Genomic DNA, 20,171 nt, shown 5'->3' with positions numbered 1-20,171 from the left:
CCATCTGCAATGCAACACCACTTCCTGCACATCGCCCAGCTGCACCGCCTTCAGGATCTCCTCCATAACGGGAAGTGGTGGGAGACCAACAAACTCTAGCTCCCTACAATACAGATTGGGCAGGTCCTTTCCCTGTTGGGCCCTTTCCATGAGGAAGGTAAGCACTTCATCTGGGCCTATTTCTAGGACACGCAGGTCTGTGAGGAACATGGCGGAGGCCAAGGGCTGAGGCTTCTCCCCTGTTCTGGAATCCTTTCTGGTGTGGGTCAGAGTCCAGGGACGGGTGGTCACTGCATCCTCTGATGAGGTCACAGAGGCAATGGATTCGGTTCCAGACCACACTTTCCAGAAGTTGGTGTCAGTGTCCAGGCATAGATCCAGCACTCTCAGCTTGCATCTCCTGGGGGGAACCTTTGGGGAAAGCAGGATGTCAAAAGCATCCAGGGCAGCCTTTAAGATGTCCTGGTGAGAATGCGAAGACTTCATGAGAGCCCCTAGTGGGAGCCGGATAAAAGGCCAGGACCCGACCATGGCCTTCACTGTCTCTCCGTGTCCCCCAATGACAGCTGCCATGAACAGCGGGGGGAAGAGCTCTGTGGGCAGCCACTCCAGGGCAGCAATGGCTGAGGCCTCATCCTGCAACACACTCTGGATGGCCAGGTCCAGGAGCCTGGGTGGGTTCTTGCTGCTCATGTTGACCAATCAGCTCCACAGAGCGTCCAGACCTGTGAATAAAAAGAGGGGTGTGCTCAGACTTTTGGGACAGCCACACGGATTGTCCCAGCACTTTAAAACCCGGAACCTGCCCGCCTGAGCTCCTCAGAGGGAAGCTTCCTGGCTATGCCACTCCTGTTATGAACTCACAGTGGTAGAGGCTGGCAAGGTAGGGGCTGGAAAGTTTTCAAACTGGATACTTTCGCAGATTCAAGTGGGTCCTCGAGTTGTAGAATCCAAGATAGGCAGGGCCGATGGTGTGCAGTGACCTCATCAGCTGTGGAAATGCATAAATCAAAGATCAGTAGGAAGTATGGTGGTTGCATATAGAATCCAACAATCCTATGGCTTACTGTGCAGGAGAGATAATTTCAGAAGGAATGACTGGGCATTCCTCAAATGGAAATTTTACATCTATATTGAACTAACATGCTCTCTGTTTCGGGATATTATCTATGGGAGGACATGAAAGTCTCATCAATACAGTGTGCAGTCAAATTTGCTCACCAATCGCTAAACGAAAGAACTGAAGGATTCTTCAAACCATCTCAGTATGAAATTGATCACCCGTGTAGTCAAGAGGCAGAGATGAAGATAGGTGATTGCAATAGTAAATTTGGAAACAGAGAGGAAGGAAAAGAGGACAGGAAATATGATCTTGGTGACTGAAAGAAACCTGGAAATAAAGGGTAAATTTTTCTAGGCCAATGACTTCTTCCCCAAGCACACCTGCTTTAACAACACAAATGGCAGCTACACATGTTGACTCTCTATGCAGATATGACGGACAGAACTCAAATAGACTTAATTTGAGGAAAATGTTTTAGCGTACAGAAGAGACCCCAATGCAAAATGTCAACTAAGCAAAGCAAGCACTGTCATAAACGATATTAAGGCAAAATGAAACCAAACATACATGATCTCAATGAAGAATGCTATTAGCATGAAGCCATGGTAGAGTCCAAAGATTCAGTCAGGATATTCTGTCACTAAGTCATGCAATACAGGAAACTGTCAAGTTCAGGAATCATTGGAAGCTCATTAATCATAATAGGAGGAGGGATTATGGAAACTCAAAGATGGCCAAGACTAAAAAAAGATACTTTTGCCTTCATATAGCTTAGATGATTGATCTTTCTAAAGAAGGCCGCCTAAGCAACAGAGCTAGGGTATGCCTTTTGACTGAAACTTCCAGTACTGGACTAACCATCAAGCACACACCCAATCTGGTAAGAGACTGCTCCTCCCAGGACGACCTGTAGGAGGGTGGAGGTAACCCACTCTCCAATGCACTCTCCCTGTGGACAAGATGATCTGCTTTATTGTTCCATGATCTCAAGGAATTTAATAAAGGATTTATAGGTGTTTTGGGGTTTTTGGTTGGTTTTCTTTTTGCATTTCAATGTTATGTTTACGTTCCCCAAAAGGAAATGTTCAGGCTTAACCACTAACATAAAGGAGATTTTGGAGGAGCTCGGTATGTGCCGTCAAAAATGAAGCTGAGACCATGAATCTGAAGAAATGAATCCAATACACAAATTTTCAAATATAATCTGAGACTTAACACGCATGAATGTCAAGACCATCTCAAGAACAGGTATGAGTAACGGAGCACTAACTACAGGAAACTGGACCAGCTGTGGAATGACATCAATAATATCACTATGAAGAAAACATCCTTCACAAGGCAGAAAAGGAAGAATGACCAAGGTGGACATCAAGAGACTCTGAATGTTGCCTCTGGGAAAATCATAGCTAAAGCAAATGGAAGAATTGGTGAAAGAACGAGCTAACAGAACAATTCAAAGACAAACTGAAGTATTAGAGTGAAACATGCTGCCCGGGGGTTTAATCGTGCTCTACAGACATGAGCATTTTGGCAGATTTGTTGGTTCCAATAGATGACAGCCATGAGCATGTCTTGATGATTTAGAAGAGTCTTTATTCGGTTATCTACTAAAGGTGACTCTGGTTGCAGTCTGAAGTGGACATTTGAGTCTATCTTTAAAGGCAAAACACTCATACATCATTTGTCTAAGACTCAATCAACAGTGGACAGAACCACAAAGGAAAATGAATGTTATTATTCTATATTGTTAGCGAGCCTTACATGGTACAACATTGATATAACATCGCGGTTAATAAAACAAAAATAGCAATATCCTGGTTATGCATCAAAATCCACATTATTGAGAACAATGTTCTGATCTGTAGAACATAAGAGCGCACTTTAAAACCAATCACTGTCCGTCCTCTCCACCCCAACCCAGAACTATCAGACCAATTGTTTTCTCCTCCACACTGTTCATCCAGCCAATCTCATCTAGAGAGAGCTGAAGAGATAATAATACTTACCAAAAATACGAGGCATAGCAAGACAAAGTGACAAAAGAGAACACAGCGATGACAACAGAAGGGTTGTAGCGAGGAGACGAGCCAGTCAGGGTGCGATGCAGCAAGGATGAAACATACAACTTTCCTCTAGTTTTTAAATGCTTCCTCTCTGCCACTATCATGGCCCCAATTCTACCTTACAAATCTGGCTAAACCAGAGTATCTGTAGAAGGGTACATATAGGAATTGGAAACACAGGGAATCCAGGGAAGATGACCACTTCAGGACCAGTGCTGAGAGTGGTGATACTGGGAGGGGGGGAGGGAAGGTGGGGTAGAGAAGGGGAACCGATTACAAGGATCCACATATAACCTCCTCCCTGGGCGAATGACAACAGAAAATGGGTGAAGGGAGACATCAGACTATCTAAGATACGAGAAAATAATAATAATGTATAAATTATCAAGGGGTCATGAGGGCGGGGAGTGGAGGATGGAGAGAGAAAAATGAGGAACTGACATTAAGTGCTCAAGTAGAAAGCAAATGTTTTGAGAATGATGATGGCAACAAATATAACAAATATGCTTTACCCAAATGATGGTTGTATGGGTTATGAGAAGAGTTGTAAGAGCCCCCAAAGAAATTATTTTAAAAAAACAAACCAAAACCAATCACTAGGTGGACTATCCATGATGGGAGGGTAAAGGTGGCAGGTCACTCAGCAGTCAACAAGATGGCATATAGTGGCTACTGCTAGTCTGTCTCAGAACAGATAATAGAAATAATTCTGTTGTATTTTCTGTTGTGAATTGATTCTTGATTGTGAATCAGTGGGCATTTATGCTGGAAATCATCAGTTCAGATTCAGAGATTTAAGCTATGTGTTAATTCTGTAATGCTAACTATCCATCCCCGTAGTCCCTCTTGAAATGGACTGTGCGAGCGCACACGGCCAAAGTGCTCTTTAGAGGCAAGAATGGCAACACATTGGTGGCACTCGATTCACATAGGCCCTCAGAGACGAGCTTCAAACAAACATCCAGGCTCCTCCCCACACAGATTTTCATGCTACTCCCAAGTCCAACTCACCGTTGCAGAGGCAGACAAGGCTCAGATTGCAGTCTTGACTCTTACCCTTGATCGAGTAGATCCAGTGGATGATGAATCCCAGATGGCAGGTCCAATGGCAGCCTTCTTCCTCAAGGGTGTTGAGACTGACGACGTCCAGAGAAGCAGGAATGATGGCAAGATTCTGTCCCAAGTCCCAAAACCTTCAGGTCAGAGGAAGGGTCCAGGTCCAGAACAAAGCTACAGTGCTCTCACAGAGACCTTTTAAATCATGAGACCACACCCACAAGGTAGCTCTCTTGCCCCTCATTGGCTGTTCACAGTAAATCTCAGCTGGAAATTGATGGTATTTTATGAAATCCCATCAACAAGGTTGATGCCATCGTAAAGAACCAGCCCCTTAGAATCCAGACCCAGCCCTGTTGACACAAACTCTCAGCCATCACACCTTCCCCACTGTGGTTGAGACAACATAGTAAACGTTGAGGAGTGGGTTACCTGCTAAGAGTGGATTATGCTATTGGTTACAGACATGGCTCTAGAGCACAGAATCTCACCTTTGCGACAGGGTTTTTTTTTTAATTTTAACAATTTATTAGGGGCCCATACAATTCTTATCACAGTTCATACATATACATACATCAATTGTATAAAGCACATCTGTACAGTCTTTGCCCTAATCATTTTTTTCTCCTCTTTTCTTTTTTTACATTTTATTAGGGGCTCATACAACTCTTACCACAATCCATACATATACATACATCAATTGTATAAAGCACATCCATACATTCCCTGCCCCAATCATTCTCAAGGCATTTGCTCTCCACTTAAGGCCCTTGCATCAGGTCCTCTTTTTTTTCCCTTCCCTTCCCTTTCCCCCCTCCCTCAGCGACAGGGTTTTATCCATGTGGATATCCATCTGTGTAATTAATTTCCCAAAGCACAACATTACTTGTATTCTGTGCCTTTTCCAACTAGGAGTCAACTATGGGAAAGAACTGAAGTGCCTCTTTAGCTTCCTAATGACTGTCGATCTCTCCAGGAGTAGAGGCCTCATCAAGTCCCTCAGATTGGCTGAGAGCTTTGAACCAGTGACTTGGTGGTAAGCACCCCAGTGGATTACCAAACACGAGACCTCAATTGCATGTCCGTAGAGCACAGTAGGGATTATTAGATCACACTGGACGTGCTTTAAGGATTGACAAATGGAAAGAGTCCTGTACATTCTCTTCTCAAGTGCTCTGATGGGAGAAACATCACCAATTAGGGTTCTTAAAACAACCAACGTTAACGGTTTTCTGACCCATCTGCTTCTCTCATTCTGTTAACTTTAGAATTAGTCCATTGACCTTGGGTGAGGTTATTGATATATATATTCCAGAAATTTTGCTTTATATTTGTGCATGTTGTGTGAGAGTGTGTGTAAGTGTATTGTGTTGTTTCTTGTTCTTCATGTATTACATTATTGTGTGGGGTGTGGGTCTCTCTGTGTGTGTTGTTGTTTGTGAGGAAGCGCTGGTTTCAGATTTGTGTTTGGTTTTCACTGATATTTTTCTCACAGTCCGTTACTGAGTGCTTTTTCTGGTTGTGGTGTTGTATTTTGATTTCAGTTCTTCTTGTTTGTGAATTTTATTTCTCCATCATATTTGATCAATATATTTACCAGGGAACAGAACTAAAATCTCATTACAGAGAACAACATCAATCACATATGATGGGGACATACAAGAATTCCCAGACTAAAAGTGCAGTTCTTTGCCCCATGGCGTTGCTGGGTTGGAATGGATTTGATGCCCGTGAGTGAACTTGGTGACGTTGACCAATCTTTGCGTTGAGAGATCAGGCTTCGTCCATCACAATTAGCCTTTGTAATAATCACTTACAACAGAATCCTGTCCGTAGTTCCCTCTACCTTTCCTTTCTCAGAATAATCGTGATCCTCAGCAGTTTCTCTTTAAAAACCCATGGTTCGCTGAGAGATCCCAATTAATTCACTGTACCACATATGATTTTAAGGGATTAAGTGTTTTTCCTAGGATCCTTAATCCTTTCACAAGGATAGAAGCACCAGAAACCAGAAAAAATTGTCTTATCAAGGTGTGTGAAGTCCAAATTCAGGGCACCAACCAGAGGAGACAGTTCTGTTTTTCAGGTTGGGTCTGGGGCCAGTTCCTAGTCAACTGGTAATATATGAGAGTGTGACCTGCCTGGGAAATCTGATGGTATTTTAGCATCTGCCTTAACTTGGATCCACGAAGCTCACTGCAAAAGGATTCCCAATCCAGAGACACACCTGACCCTCACTCCTTTCCTGGCTGTAGACAGCTGTGTGTTCTATCATCAGGCTGTGTTGTCCTTGAATCCCATGAGAGACGACAGTTCTGTTCAGCCACATCTCAGAGAAACTCGCTTTCCTTCTATTTCCTTGGGGTTGTGGAGGGATGAGAGCTTGGATGTGCCAGCAGAGCAGCCCTGGAGAGTTCCTGATCTCCCCACCGTTGCTGCAGTAAGATCATGCTTCTCTCTGCTCATTTCTCTAAAATCTCTTGGGAGGTAAAGTGATCTGGATCAACACCTCCGGAAAGTCCCCGAACCTCCACGTGACAAAAATTGAGGAGGGATTAAGGAGTACCATCCCACCCTGATCCTTTTACTAAGGAATGTCCTCACACAGGGTTCCATTATAACAGATCTATTCATGGAAGCCACATTATATCACAAAACAATAACACAAACCAAACTCAGGTGCAAAGGCAATGAGGACAGAAAGATATAGGGAACGACAAGTCTCCCCGTGTCTCTACACCCTGTTTATGCTGAGTAGAGCAGCTGAATGCACGTGGATGAAGACATCCTGGAATGCATGCAGCTCCTGCAAAACTGAAAAACTGGTGTTCAAACCGTGATCTTCTGGTTTGCATCCCAAAAGATAAACTATTGATACAGTGCAGCATCCCATCATGTGCACCACCCCTCCATGGTTTCTGAGGGCATAATTAGTGCCTGGAGCATAGAACACTTTCTTCTCTGTGGAGCACCTGGTGGGAGTGGCCTGTAGATCCATTCCAGGATCCCACATTGTCTCTTAAAAAATAAAATGCACCAAACTCTGCGTGATTGCATCCCTTCCACCTCCTTGCCATCCTGCAGGAACTATTAAGATGAATCCATTCTTTCCTCCAGGCTAAACATCACGTATTTTCAACCTATGGGTCGCTACCCCTTTAGTGGTTGAACGATTCTTTCACAGGTGTCGCCTAAGAGCATTGGAAAACACTTATTTCTGAAGATCTCAGAAACAGAGACACCGCTCCTCTATTCCCTTCTCTTGAGGAAGTGGAGCTTGAAGCAGGAAGATGTCCTAAAAGCTGATTGTTCTGAGAATGGGGCAAGAATTAAGTGCAAATTCACTCACCATTCATGCATCTAAATTTTATATATGTCTGATTCACCTTAGAAAAATCATTGTCATTTTATGTCAGCGAACGTTATCAGTCATCCTCCTGGGCATCACATCCATTACCCTAAAGACAATGCTGTCTTAGAGAGACTATATTTGGCAGCGTAGAATGGCCCCTGTGAGTCTCCAAAGGATCCACAGCATAGCTAAATTTGATGGTATGTATACGGTAATATAATTTTATATATAATTCTATTGGTAGGGCTCTTACACTACTGATAAGAATCCATACATCAATTGTATCAAGCACATATGTCACCACCAACATTTTCAAAACTTTGTTTCCTACTTGAGCCCGTGATATCAGCTCCTCTATACACCCCTCCTTCCACCACTCTCCCATTCTCGTGAGTTAATGATAAATTATAAATTATTTACATTTCTTACACTGTCTGCTCTCTCCCTTCACCCAGTTTTCTGTTGTTTGTCTCACTCGGGGGTGGGGTGCATTATACATCCATTCTTGTGATCGGTTGCCCATCCCCTCCACATCGGCCCACACCTCAACTCTACCCTCATGGTATCGCAACACCCATGATTGCTTCTGAAGTTTTAACTCTCCTGGATTCCTTGTGCTGACAGCTCTCATCTGTCCCAGTGTCTTAATAACAGCAGTCAGTCCCATATTTCTCTGGTGGAGAAAAGTGTGGTTTTGAACTGTCAGCCTTCTAGATAACTGTCCAACACATAAGTCGTTACACCATTAGGGCTCTAAAATATATATCCTTACCTCACTACCAAACTACAGAAACTCCTGTCCCGTCCAAGTAGACATAGAGAAAGCCCCACCGCAAGTTGATGGGATATGCAGAAAAGACAAGACAGACAGCTGCTGCAGGAACCGTGAGTGCAGCAAGGTACAGGGGTGACCAGCTCCGACGTCCTTATACCCTGTTGATGCTGAGTACAGCAACCATGTGCACTCTGACGAATGCACCCTGGAATGCACTCAGCCTATGAAATACAGGAAGACTTATGTTCAAACCCTGATCTCCTGGTTTGTATATCAATACAAGCACTGGCAACAACCACCTCTTCCATCATAGGCAGCCACCCATCTCTGATATCTGAGGTCATAAATGTTTGAAGCAGATAAATTCGTCCTTCCCTGTGGAGCACCTGGTGGGATAATTCCATAGATCTTGTGCTTATCTGCCCAGAACTTCCTTCACAGCACCACCTGGGATAAGGTTCTATGCAGCAATGCAATAGGAACCCCAAATGACATCAGGGAATAACTGAAGTATGCCCTAGGAGCACTACTGAAACATGTCGTCCTGATACTTGGGAAGGTGGCCAAAGCCCAGCTTTAAAGGTGGTAAAATTGGAGGAGATAAAGAGGGAGACCAGCACCCCCAAAAGTGGATGCCCATTTCTGCTGAATGTGCAACCACAAACCATGTCATGATTACTTAAAGTTCAGACAGGCTGCAAGAGAAATAAATACCACAGTGAATGGCTTTACGGAGAGATGTTTATTTGAACACAGAGTACAGAAATGTAGGCATGACTTTTAACAACGGGTTTCAGTTGGTTGTAAGGAAAGGGGCTGGTCTCTTCTCGACAAGGGGGGGTTCCTGAATTTCTTGGAGAGTTTCCTAGGTCGTGGAATCCAGGTTGAACTGAATCGAGAAGGAGGCCAAGGCCAGACCTTCAATTCCAAAAACATGGTGCCGTCCTGTCATCCTTTATTGAGGGTGGGGTCAGCATCCAGTCTGCTGGAATCTTTCTTTCAATGCCTTGTACAAGGCAGGTGTGAAGCAAGCTAGGGTTGACTTGGATGAGGGTGATGTCCGATGCTGCCTGAAAACTTCAACTCTAAAGGCGACTTTATCACAGAGAAGACTCCTGATCCTCATGCACCTCAAGAACAAATGCTTAGGCATAGGGAACAGGAACACTTTACAAAGGGGATAAGGGACTCACAGCTGGATATTTTGGACTGAGAAGATACCGGGGAGGAGATGATGGCATCAGCTGTCCATTTGAATGATGATGGCGTGCGATGTTTTGTTAGTACCTCTGTGGTTACAGAATTCTACACAATCGACTCCGTTGGGCATCAGGATCACCATCAATTCCTCCATCACAGGAAGGAGAGCATCCATGTCCAGCATTCCTTGGGGACCCACGTAGCAATGCAGTGGGACAGGGAGCTCCAAGAACTTGCACTGAGGGGGTGTGTGCTGCAGCAGCTCCTGCAGAACATCCCAGGACACGGGGTTTCCACATAACATCAAGGTGACCAGCTGCGAGCAGCGGCCCAGAGCATTCTGCAAGGCCCTGAGCTCAGGGTCCTGGATCCCACAGCAAGCTAAGTTCAGGTGCATAAGGGTGGTGGAGACAATCTCTAGCAGATCCGGAAGGAATGCATAACTGGAGCTAGGCCTGGATAGACCACACAATACCAGGGATCTTAGGCGGCTGGTACAGGGGCATAAAGACAGGTAAGTCAAGTCCTCGTCCAAAAGCACACAATCAGTCAGGCTGAGTGTCATCAAGGGAGATGGCAAGCGTGTGAGCAGCCGGATGAGGCAGCCCCTGGGCAGGCAGACAGAGTCCAGGAAGAGGTGCTGGAGCTGATGCAGATTGAGGAGCTGAGAGGTGAATCGGGCAAGGAGTTGCTCCACGTTGCAGACTTTGCCACACTCCTTGCAATCCAAGATCACTCCAGAGAGAAAGAGGGTCTGCAGGTGACCCATCTGCGCCAAGTAAGGAGCAAACCAGTTGAGGCTGTGCAGGTCCCATTTGTCATGAACTTCCACCTCCTGGATTGAGTCCAGCTGCACCATCTTCAGGATGTCCCCAAGAATGTGAAGTTGTGGGAGAGGTCCAAGAAACGCCACCTTCCTGCAGCACAGCGTTGGCAGGGCCTTCTTCTGCTTGACCCTTTCAATCAGGAAGGTGAGCAGTACATCTGAGGTAGCTTCCTCAAACCACAGGTCTGTGAGCACCTCCACGGAGGTCAGGGGCTGGTGCTTCCATCCTGATCTGGAATGGGGCCCTTTTTCCATCTGAGTTCTGTGGGATGTGTCCTCAGGCTCCTCTGATGGAATCTCAGAGTCATTAGATGGGGCTCCTGCCCAGACATTCCAGAAGTTGGTGCCAGTGGGCAGCTGTAAATCCAACACTTTCAGTTTGCATCTCCTGTGCTGAGCATTCTGGGCAAGCAGGATGTCAAGACCATCGAGTGCAGCCTTTAAGATGAGCTCTTGAAACACACAATCCTCCAACAGAGCCCCAAGTGGGAGCTGTGTGAAGGGCCAGTAGTGCACCATGGCCTTCACCACCTCACTGTGTACCTTGGCAACGGCTGCCATGAACAAGGGAGGGAAGAACTGTGTGGGCAGCCACTCCAGAGCGGCAATGGCTGAGGCCTCATTCTGCAACACGCCCTGGATGGCCAGGTCCAGGAGCCTGGGTGGGTTTCTGCTGTTCATGATGATCACTCTGCTCCAAGAGGAATCCTGTGGGTGAGTACACAGGTCTGCTCAGATCTCAAGGAGAGCCACACTCTGGACCCAGCCCCACAAGAAATTGGTCCGTCTCCCATGTTAGCCTCAGGACCATTTACAAGTAGAGAGCTTTCATGTGAATAATCCCCATTTCAACTCACAGAGGCAGGAACTGAGAAGGCTCAGATTTCATACCTGAGTCTTACCCTAGATATCCAGTGGCTGATGGATCCACGATGGGCAAGTCAGATGACAGGCTTCTTCCTCAAAGGACGTTGAGACTGACAACTCCCAGAGAAGCAGGAAGGATGGCAAGATTCTGTGTCAAGTTCCCCAACCTTCAGGTCCAAAGACTGGGCTAGGAGAGAACAAAGATCACTAGCTTTCGGAGAGTCCTTTTAATCATAAGACCACCCCCACAGTGACGCTGTCTTCCGCCTCACTGGTTGATCGCAGTAGGTCTCATCATGGATTTGATAGCATTTTTTGGAAATCTGCTCAACCAGGTTGATGCCATGAGAACTGATGAACCCCTGAGAATCCAGACCCTGCCCTGTTGACACAAGCCCTCAGCCATCTCTGTGCACACTGTGCGTGAGAGAACATGGAAAACTGTGAGGAGTGTGTTAGCAGATTAGGGTGGATTAAGCCATTGGTTACAGAAAACGCTGTATCACCCAGATTCTTATATTGCAATATGGATTTTCCTTCTGGATATTAATCTGTGTAGCTAATTTCCCAAAGCACAACCTTGCACCCACTGACTCTCTTCTGACGTAGAGAAAATTTATGGAAGCGAGAAATGCCTCTTTGGGTTCCTAAGGATTGTCAACCATTGCAGGAGAGGCTGGGCTCATCCATCCTCACAGATCAGATTTGAACTGCTGACCTGACGGTGAGCAACCCAAAGCTTAAAACATGCCAGCAAGATTGCATCCCTCTCGAACATAGTAGGGATTTGTGGACCCCACTGGTTGTTTTTACAGCATTGCTGCCTGGAGAAGAGTCCAGCATATGCTCTTTAAATTTCAAGTGAGATTATGAGAGAACCCCATCAATTATTGAGCTTAAAACCCCAAGATGAACTGTCTTATTGTTCAGATGGATAGAATCCTAATCCATGGCCTCAGCTCGTGGATGTTTCTCTCCCTGCGTGTTCTCTCCCAGTTCCGTGTCTTCTTGCAACATCTCTGGGCTTGACCTACCTAGGGTTTTACTGAGTGTCTGAGCATCGACCTTAATGAACTTAGGAGCTTCACCAGGCAGGGTTTGCAAGTCCACAGAGGCACTCAGATCCAGGTATCCTCTTTTGCTGCAGACAGATCCTACTTCTCTCTGCAAAATTTTCTCCAATCCCTAAGGGGATGAAGGGTTCTGAATTCACACCTCAGGAACCTCTGCTTATATCAATCTGGTAAAGATAAGAATGGATTAAGGATTGCTATCCCACCCAGAATCCTTTTACCTTGCACCTGCTTCCTACAGGATCCCATCATAGCAGATCCATTCAAAGATAACACACTATAACATAAAGAAGAAAATAAAGTGAATCCAATGTCATTTCATCCTATACCCCCTCATTGCTATACTGTAGAACAGGTTACAACTGCTCTCTAGTCCACTCAAGGTTACATATCACAAGCTTCAGCACTTATTGGCCCTCGTGTGAGCCACCTTTTTAGGAAAAGAGAAAAGTTACTCATACCCTTCCTGGGTATGAGTCACTGAAACCTTTTGTAGTAAAGCTCAAAGTATCAAAACCTTACTGCCACTGTCCCTGTCCATGAATGGCAGCCACATAGAACAGAGTAAACTGCTCCTACGTGTTTCCAATGCTGTAATTCTGAATGGGAACAGAAAGCTCCATGTATCTCCCATATATAAAGAGCAGGCATCTCTTTTGCAATGAATGGGCATTCCCATTTAACCTCAGTGGGCAGAATGACCTGCTTTGGTTAACGCTGCTGTATGTCTTTCTGGGAGCAGACTGTCATCGGTGTGAACTGCAGAGTCTGGTGGTTTTGAAGCCTCCAACTCTTGATTGATACAGGAATAAGCCCACACTGAAGCTTAGCTCCCAAACTGACATCCTTACATACCTGCCACGCTACGGAGCACCTGGACCCAGCAAGTTGATACACATAATGGACCATTGCACAAAGACAAGATATTAAGGCACATCAAGTCTCTGATTAGGTAATGAGATATGAAGGGGATTGAGGGTGAGCAGGACACATTAATCTGTTTACCCTGGTTATATGGAACAGAGCAAACACATCCATATATTCAAAACACAATATCGAATACACTCACTTCATGTAGGCCTCCAAGAGGGCCAAGTTGGGAACCCCGTTTATGAACCCCTAGTTCCCTCCCCACTTCATTCCTCAGAACCACTTAGAGAATTTTCGTCTTACTCCCTATTGCAACTCAGAGTTCCAGAGGCTGACAAGGCTCAGATATCATTCTTGACTCCTACCCTTAATCAAGTAGATCCAGTGGCTGATGAATCCAAAATGTCAGGTCAAATGGCAGACTTCTTTCTCAAGGGTCTTGAAACTGACAACATCCAGAGAAGCAGGAACGATGGAATGATTCTGTCCCAAGTCCCCAAACCTTCAGGTCAGATGAAGGGTCCATGTCCAGAACAAAGCTACAGAGCTGTCAGGGAGCCCTTTTAAATGATGAGACCACACCCACAAGGAAGCTTTCTACCTCCTCATTGGCTGTCCACAGTAGGTCTCAGCTTGCAAGTGATGGCATTTCTTGAAATCTCATCAACCAGCTGATGCCATCAAAATGAAGCAATCCCTGAGAATCCTGACCCAACTGTGTTGACACAAACTCTCAATCACACCTTACCCACTGTGATTGAGAGAATTTATCTGTGCATCTCATGTTCCATTGTGCAAACTTAGACCCACCGTGTCTCTTCAAACTTAGAGCAAACTTATGAAAAAGAGTAGAAGTCCCTCTTTGGGCTTGTAAGGACTGCCCATTTTTCCAGGAGTAGATGACACCATCATGCCCAAAGTTTGACTGATGGGTTGAATATGTGACCTGGTGGTGAGCAGACTAATGCCACCTCAGCTGCCTCTTTCCAGAGCACAGTAGGGATTATTGAATCGCTCTGGGTGTCTTTGAAGGATTGATCTGGGGAGAAGAGTCCAGTACACACTCTCAAATCTCAAGTGAGATTCTGAAAGAAGCATCACCAAGGGGGGGTTTAAGCAAACCAAAATGAATTGTCTTATTGTCTAGGTGGGTAGATACCAAATCCAGGGCATCAGGCTCTATCTCTGTTGTTACAGGGTCAGATCCTTGGCCACTTGCAACATCTGTGCTCCTGTCCTCCTTGGAGAGCACTGGGTTCTTGGCAACAGCTTTACCTTGAGTCCAGGAGATTCACCAGGCAGGGACTGCAGGTCCAGAGAAGCACCCTGATCCAGGTCTCCTTGCTTGATTGTATTCAGCTACCTACATCTTAATATTACCTCCCCCACTTTCTTTTGGTCGTTGTATTATTGGTATACATTTGTCCAGCCTCAGATTTTAGTCTGTTCATGTCGGTTTCTGAGGGGTGTGTTTTGTACACAGTATTTGATAGATTTTTAACCTACCTACTTCTGTCTTTACTGGTGTGTTTTGTCCACTGACATTTAGTCAGAATATATATTACATATATACAAACATATACACACACACACACACACACACACACACTTGTTACTGTCATTTTCCTTTATATTTGTGAATGTTGTGTGTGAGAGTGTATCTTTGTTGTGTTTATTATCTTTTTTACTGCAGGGTTGCATTGGGTGTCGCTTTGTTTGTTGTTTTTTGTGAGGAAATGTCTTATATGCTGATTTCTGATTTATGTGTTTTTGACTTTTCAGTCACGGTACTTCATTGAGTGTGTTTTATAGTTGTGCTCATGTATTTTTGTGGTTTACCTTCATTTCTCCTTCTCTGGGAACACCTTTATTTCTCCATCATGTCTGAGTGGTGTTTTTGTAGGTTGTTTGTTCTACAGGGTTGCTGAGTTGGAATGGACTTGGTGTCAGTGAATGTCGATGGTAAAGTTGACCAAGCCCCATGCAGAGGTCAAAGCTCTTACGATCACAATCAATCCTCTTCGTCCCTTACAACCGCATCCTCTCCATAATTCCACATACTTTTCCATACTATGAGCACTAATGAAATTGTCATTACTTTCTCCCTGGAAAACTGTGGCTAGCAAATCTATCTCTAGTTTGTCACTGTGCTTAAAACGATGTTAAGGGATTCCGGATTTTGCCTACCACCCTTAATCCTTTTACCAGTACCTAGTTTATCACAAGTGCCCTGGTGTTAAATGGGTTAAGCATTGGGGACTGTGAACTGCACACTCAACAGTTGGAAACCACCAGTGTCCCCACCCAAGAAAGTTGGGATTTTATTCATTAAAAACTGTAATTCTCAGTGAGAGTAGAGCCCATCTCTCTCCCCTATATAAATACAGAAATCCCTGAAGGGACAATTCCTTTTCATATCAAGGGGCAGGATCACCTACTTGAGGAATCGCTGCTATTTATCTTTATTAGAGCTGACACTCATTCTCTGAAATGGTTTCGAAAACTCCAACAGTTGAGTTGATAGACGAAGAAGTCCACACTAGTGCATAGAATCCAAAATGACCTCCTTACATACCTGACACACTGTGGAGAATCATGAGCTCAGCAAGTTTATAGACTTGAACTACTGCACAAAGGGAAGATATTAAGACAGAACAAGTCCCTGAAAAGCTACTGAGGTGTGAAAGAGGTAGAGGGTAAGCAGGACACCCTAATCTGTTTACCCAACTTACAATGAGCAGAGCAATACATCAAAATATTCATAATTAAATATGTATTCCACTCACTTCACAGAGGCCTCAAAGAGAACCGAGTTGGAACCCAGACTTCCCACATCGAGGTCCAGCCCCACGTCATTCCCGAGAACCATTTAGAGACGTCATCTTACTCCCTATTTCAACTCATAGTTGCAGAGGATGACAAGGCTCAGTTTTCAGTCTCGACTCCTATCCTTGATCAAGTCGATCCGGTGGATGATGAATCCAAGGTGGCAGGACCCATGGCAGATTTCTTCCTCAAACGTGTTGAGATTGACAACTTGCAGAGAAGAAAGAATGAAGCAAGATTCTGTCCCAAGTGCCCAAACCTTCAGGTCAGATGAAGCATCAAGGTCCAGAAAAAAGCTAGAGAGCTTTCAGAGTCCGTTTAAATCATGAGGCTATACCCACAATATAGCTATCTTCCCCCTCATTAGCTGTTCACAGTAGGTTCCAGGTAGGAATTGATGGCATTCTTGGTAATCTCATCGACCAAGCAGATTCCATAATAATGAACCAATCCCCAAGAATCGTGATCCAGCCCTGGTGACCCAAACGCAGCCATCACATCTTACCCACTGTGAGTGAGACAACTTGTTGGAGTGTGTTAGCAGAGAAAGTGGATTAAGGAATTGGTTACAGAAATTACTCTAGCGCCCAGATTCTCATATGGGCAACATAGTTGTGTCCTTACGGATATTCATCTGTGTAACTCATTTCCCATAACACAAAATTACTAGCTCTGTTTCTGTTCCAACTTAGAGCCAACTTATGGGAAAGAGTAGAAGGACCTCTTTGGTTTCCTAAGGGCGGTCAATCTCTCAAGGGGTAGATGGTCTCACCAAGCCCCACAGATTGGCTGACCGGTGGTCAACACCCCAATGCTTTACCAAACATACCACCTCAACTGCTTGACTCCAGATCATAGCAGGGATGATGGGATCACATTGGGAATGTTCAAAGTAGTGACCTCTGGAGAAGAGTCCTGCACACTGTCTTAATTCTCAAATGCTCTTCTTTTGATGGAAGGATGCATCACCAACCAGAAGTAACTGTGTTGTCATTTAGATGGGTGCGATAGTTTATTGTGCCAGCCTGGCCGATAAACACAAGTAGGATTAACTGAAGGGCAGAGGGATAAATGGCTCGGTGAGCCTCACCTTGGTTGTTCTGTGCCTCAGTTTAAAGGGTACACTACCTGTGGGATGCCTAGCCTGTGGACTGTGTCGCTGTAAGTTGTGGTCCCTTTAATCCCACACGATTGGAATGTTCATCTCTGGAGCTGGGGACCGACAGTTGGTGACATTTGGTGACTTGCTTTGCTGTTTGCTGCCTGGGTATATATAGCCCAGCTCTCTCTACAGAAGGGGACTGGCAACTGGCGACTCTCAAGCCTTAAAGGACTGCTAGTGTCTCATTGCTTTATAATTTAGCTGTTAATTTCTTGTATCATCTATCTGTATATAATTTAACGGTTCATTTCTTGTATTATATATATCTATCTTTATAAATATACTTATATATAATTACTAGCAATCTGGTTTGTCTCTCTAGAGAACCCTGTCCAACACATTTTGGTACCAGGGGTGCTTCTAGAGAAATAAACCATAAATATGGGTTTCTTAAATTGGTTCTCCAACCTATTTAGTCTTGACGGGGATCCGTCTACTACCCGTACTAATCCATGGTGTGAAATATCAAAGATAATACCTAAAGTAGCACCTAAAGTAGATGACGTGCAGGATAAAGGAGATGCTCTAGGTGATCCAAGGTTGCAGATTTTCCAGGAGTTTTGTGATAATGACAAGTATAGGGAAGCTGGTTGGCTGGTCCTTCGTACAATGGAAAGTGTTATTAAGGAGAGGGATGATCTCAGAGCCTCAAAAGCACGCCTCACATGCAGACTAACAGATTTGAAAACTTCCATCTGTGCTACAAAGGAGAGCCTTCTCTCCTCTAGTAAAAGAGCTGACATTGCTGAGAACCAGGTCCAGAGTCTCATTATACGAGTGGCTGAATTACAACGGCAGCTGAATTGCAGATCTAGAGCAGTGTCTGAAACCAAAGTAAGGTCATTAATTGGGAAAAGTTGGGACCCCTGAAACTTGGGATGGGAACATATGGGCTGATGATCCAGAAGAAGAGGATATTGAGCCCTTAGAAACACCTGAGCAGATTAGCCAAACTATTCGAGTTGATATGCCAGGTGGGGCTGCATCAGTAGCATTACCTGAGGAAGATGCCTCGCAAGATATTGCTGAGAGCACCCAGGACACACCCTCACCACCCATTATTTCCTCTAGACCTGTCACTAAAATTAAGTCTCAGAAACCTCCTAAAGGTGAGGTTGAGAGAATTATCCAAGAAGAAGTGCGCTACACACGTAAAGACCTTCTCGAGTTCTCAAATACGTACAAGCAAAAGCCTGGAGAATACCCCTGGGAATGGTTCCTAAGGGTGTGGGATACTGGGGCACAAAATGTAATATTAGACCGGTCTGAGTTTCTGCATATGGGACCCCTAAGCACAGACTCTTCTTTCAATGTCTCTGCGAGACAGGCTAAAAAAGTCTTTGTCACCATTCCACATTTGGAGTCCTGACATTCCACCTCCTGCTCCCTCAGAAAATGTGTTGAGTCAAAAATGTTTCCAGAGAGTCTGAGACTTCTCACATGAAACATCTGGTCCAAATAAGAAGCAAACGAGTACAGGCTGAGCTGTTGCAGCTGCAAAACACCAGCACACTGTGCACACACACTTTTTGCACCAGTTTGAAGAAATCCTCAAAAAGAGCAAGTTAAGGTCCAGCCCCAATAGAGTTCTGCTGCCTCCAACACAGACTCTACGTGCATCATCACTAATTCGGGATAGCGATGAGAAGGGGCATTCCAAAACTGCGTCATTGAACAGTTACATGGATGAAATAACATCTGGGAACACAACATGGAATTAGTGGATGATTTGTATTCAGCACAGGTGTGTCAAAAGGACAAGCATTTCTATCTTCAAAGAAATGTGACCAGATTTCTGCTTACAGGTTTGGATGATGGGGCTTCAATTGACATACTTTGGACAGGTTTTGGGGCAAGATCAGTTCCTGGAGAAACACAGGGAGACTAAAGAAGTCCCTTAATGTGATGGATTGATGGGGTGGCTGCAACAAGGGCCTCAAACATACAAGCAGTCGTGAGGATGGAACAGGAGTGTGCAGGCTTTCCTTCGGTCATGCATTGGGTCCCTGTGCATCGGAGGTGACTCAATGGCACAGAACGACAGCCAAGTGCCATCGTTGAATTCACACTGTTCTCTGTGAGATAACAGGGCTGTGCACATCCCTCCACGGTGATCAGAGGGCAGTCATGGGGAGTGTAATCCACCTGTGATCACCGCAAATGGGCTGTGTGCTTCCCCTGCCAGCTCTAGTCTTCTACAAAGCAGGTGTGCACAACTGAAGCTGCGATGCGATTCCATCATTTATACAGGGATTATATTATTGTAAATCACTGGATTGAACAGAAAGTGTGGAAAGTCAATGGGCACTGATTTAGGTGCTTGATTCTTGGGACATAAAACTTTAAAAACCCTGACACAGTTCTTTTGAGAGGCAGGCACCCACTAGTTCCTTCATTAGACTTTACTGTTGCACTTGTCTTTTCAGAGATCTCTGCTCTTGAGGAATTTGAGCATCAAGCAGGAAGCTGACTAAAGAGCTGATTGTTCTTAGAATGGGGCGAGAATTAAGTGCAAACTCACTCACCATTCATGCATCTCAAGTTTATATATGTCTCTGATTCACCTTAGAAAAATCATTGTCATTTTATGTCAGAGAACGTTATCAGTCATCCTCCTGGGCATCACTTCCATTACCTTAAAGACATTGCTGTGTTAGAGAGACTATAGTCGGCACCATAGAAATGTCCCTGTGAGTCTCCAAGGAATCTACAGCATAGCTATATTTGATTGTATATATACAGTAATATAATTATATATATATATATAATTGTATTGGGAGAGCTCTTACACCTCTTATATGAATCCATACATCAATTGTATCAAGCACTTTTGTACATATGTCGCCGCCACCATTTTGAAAACATTGTATCAGACTGAGCCCCTGCTATCAGCTCCTCTTTTTCCCCAACGTTCCCCCACTCTCCAACCCTCGTGGGTCCATTAAAAATTATTATTATTTTCACATCTTACACTGTCTGCTCTCTCCCTTCACCCAGTTTTCTGTTGTTCACATCCCCTGGGGGTGGTGTGGGTTATA

At 44.7% G+C, this 20,171-nt stretch overlaps 1 protein-coding gene across 1 annotated transcript; it reads right to left on the bottom strand.

The window, feature by feature from the left end:
• Positions 1-9,549: 9,549 nt before the first annotated feature.
• On the bottom strand, positions 9,550-10,896 carry LOC142434797 (melanoma antigen preferentially expressed in tumors-like). The gene has a single exon (XM_075539394.1). It carries the CDS (start codon positions 10,894-10,896, stop codon positions 9,550-9,552), a length of 1,347 nt encoding a protein of 448 aa, XP_075395509.1.
• Between the last annotated feature and the right edge of the window lie 9,275 nt (positions 10,897-20,171).

This window comes from Tenrec ecaudatus, chromosome X, assembly GCF_050624435.1.
Source record: "Tenrec ecaudatus isolate mTenEca1 chromosome X, mTenEca1.hap1, whole genome shotgun sequence".
Lineage (NCBI taxonomy): Eukaryota > Metazoa > Chordata > Mammalia > Afrosoricida > Tenrecidae > Tenrec > Tenrec ecaudatus.
Note: the sequence above shows the minus strand (reverse complement) of the source record. Positions and strands in the feature narration are given on the sequence as shown.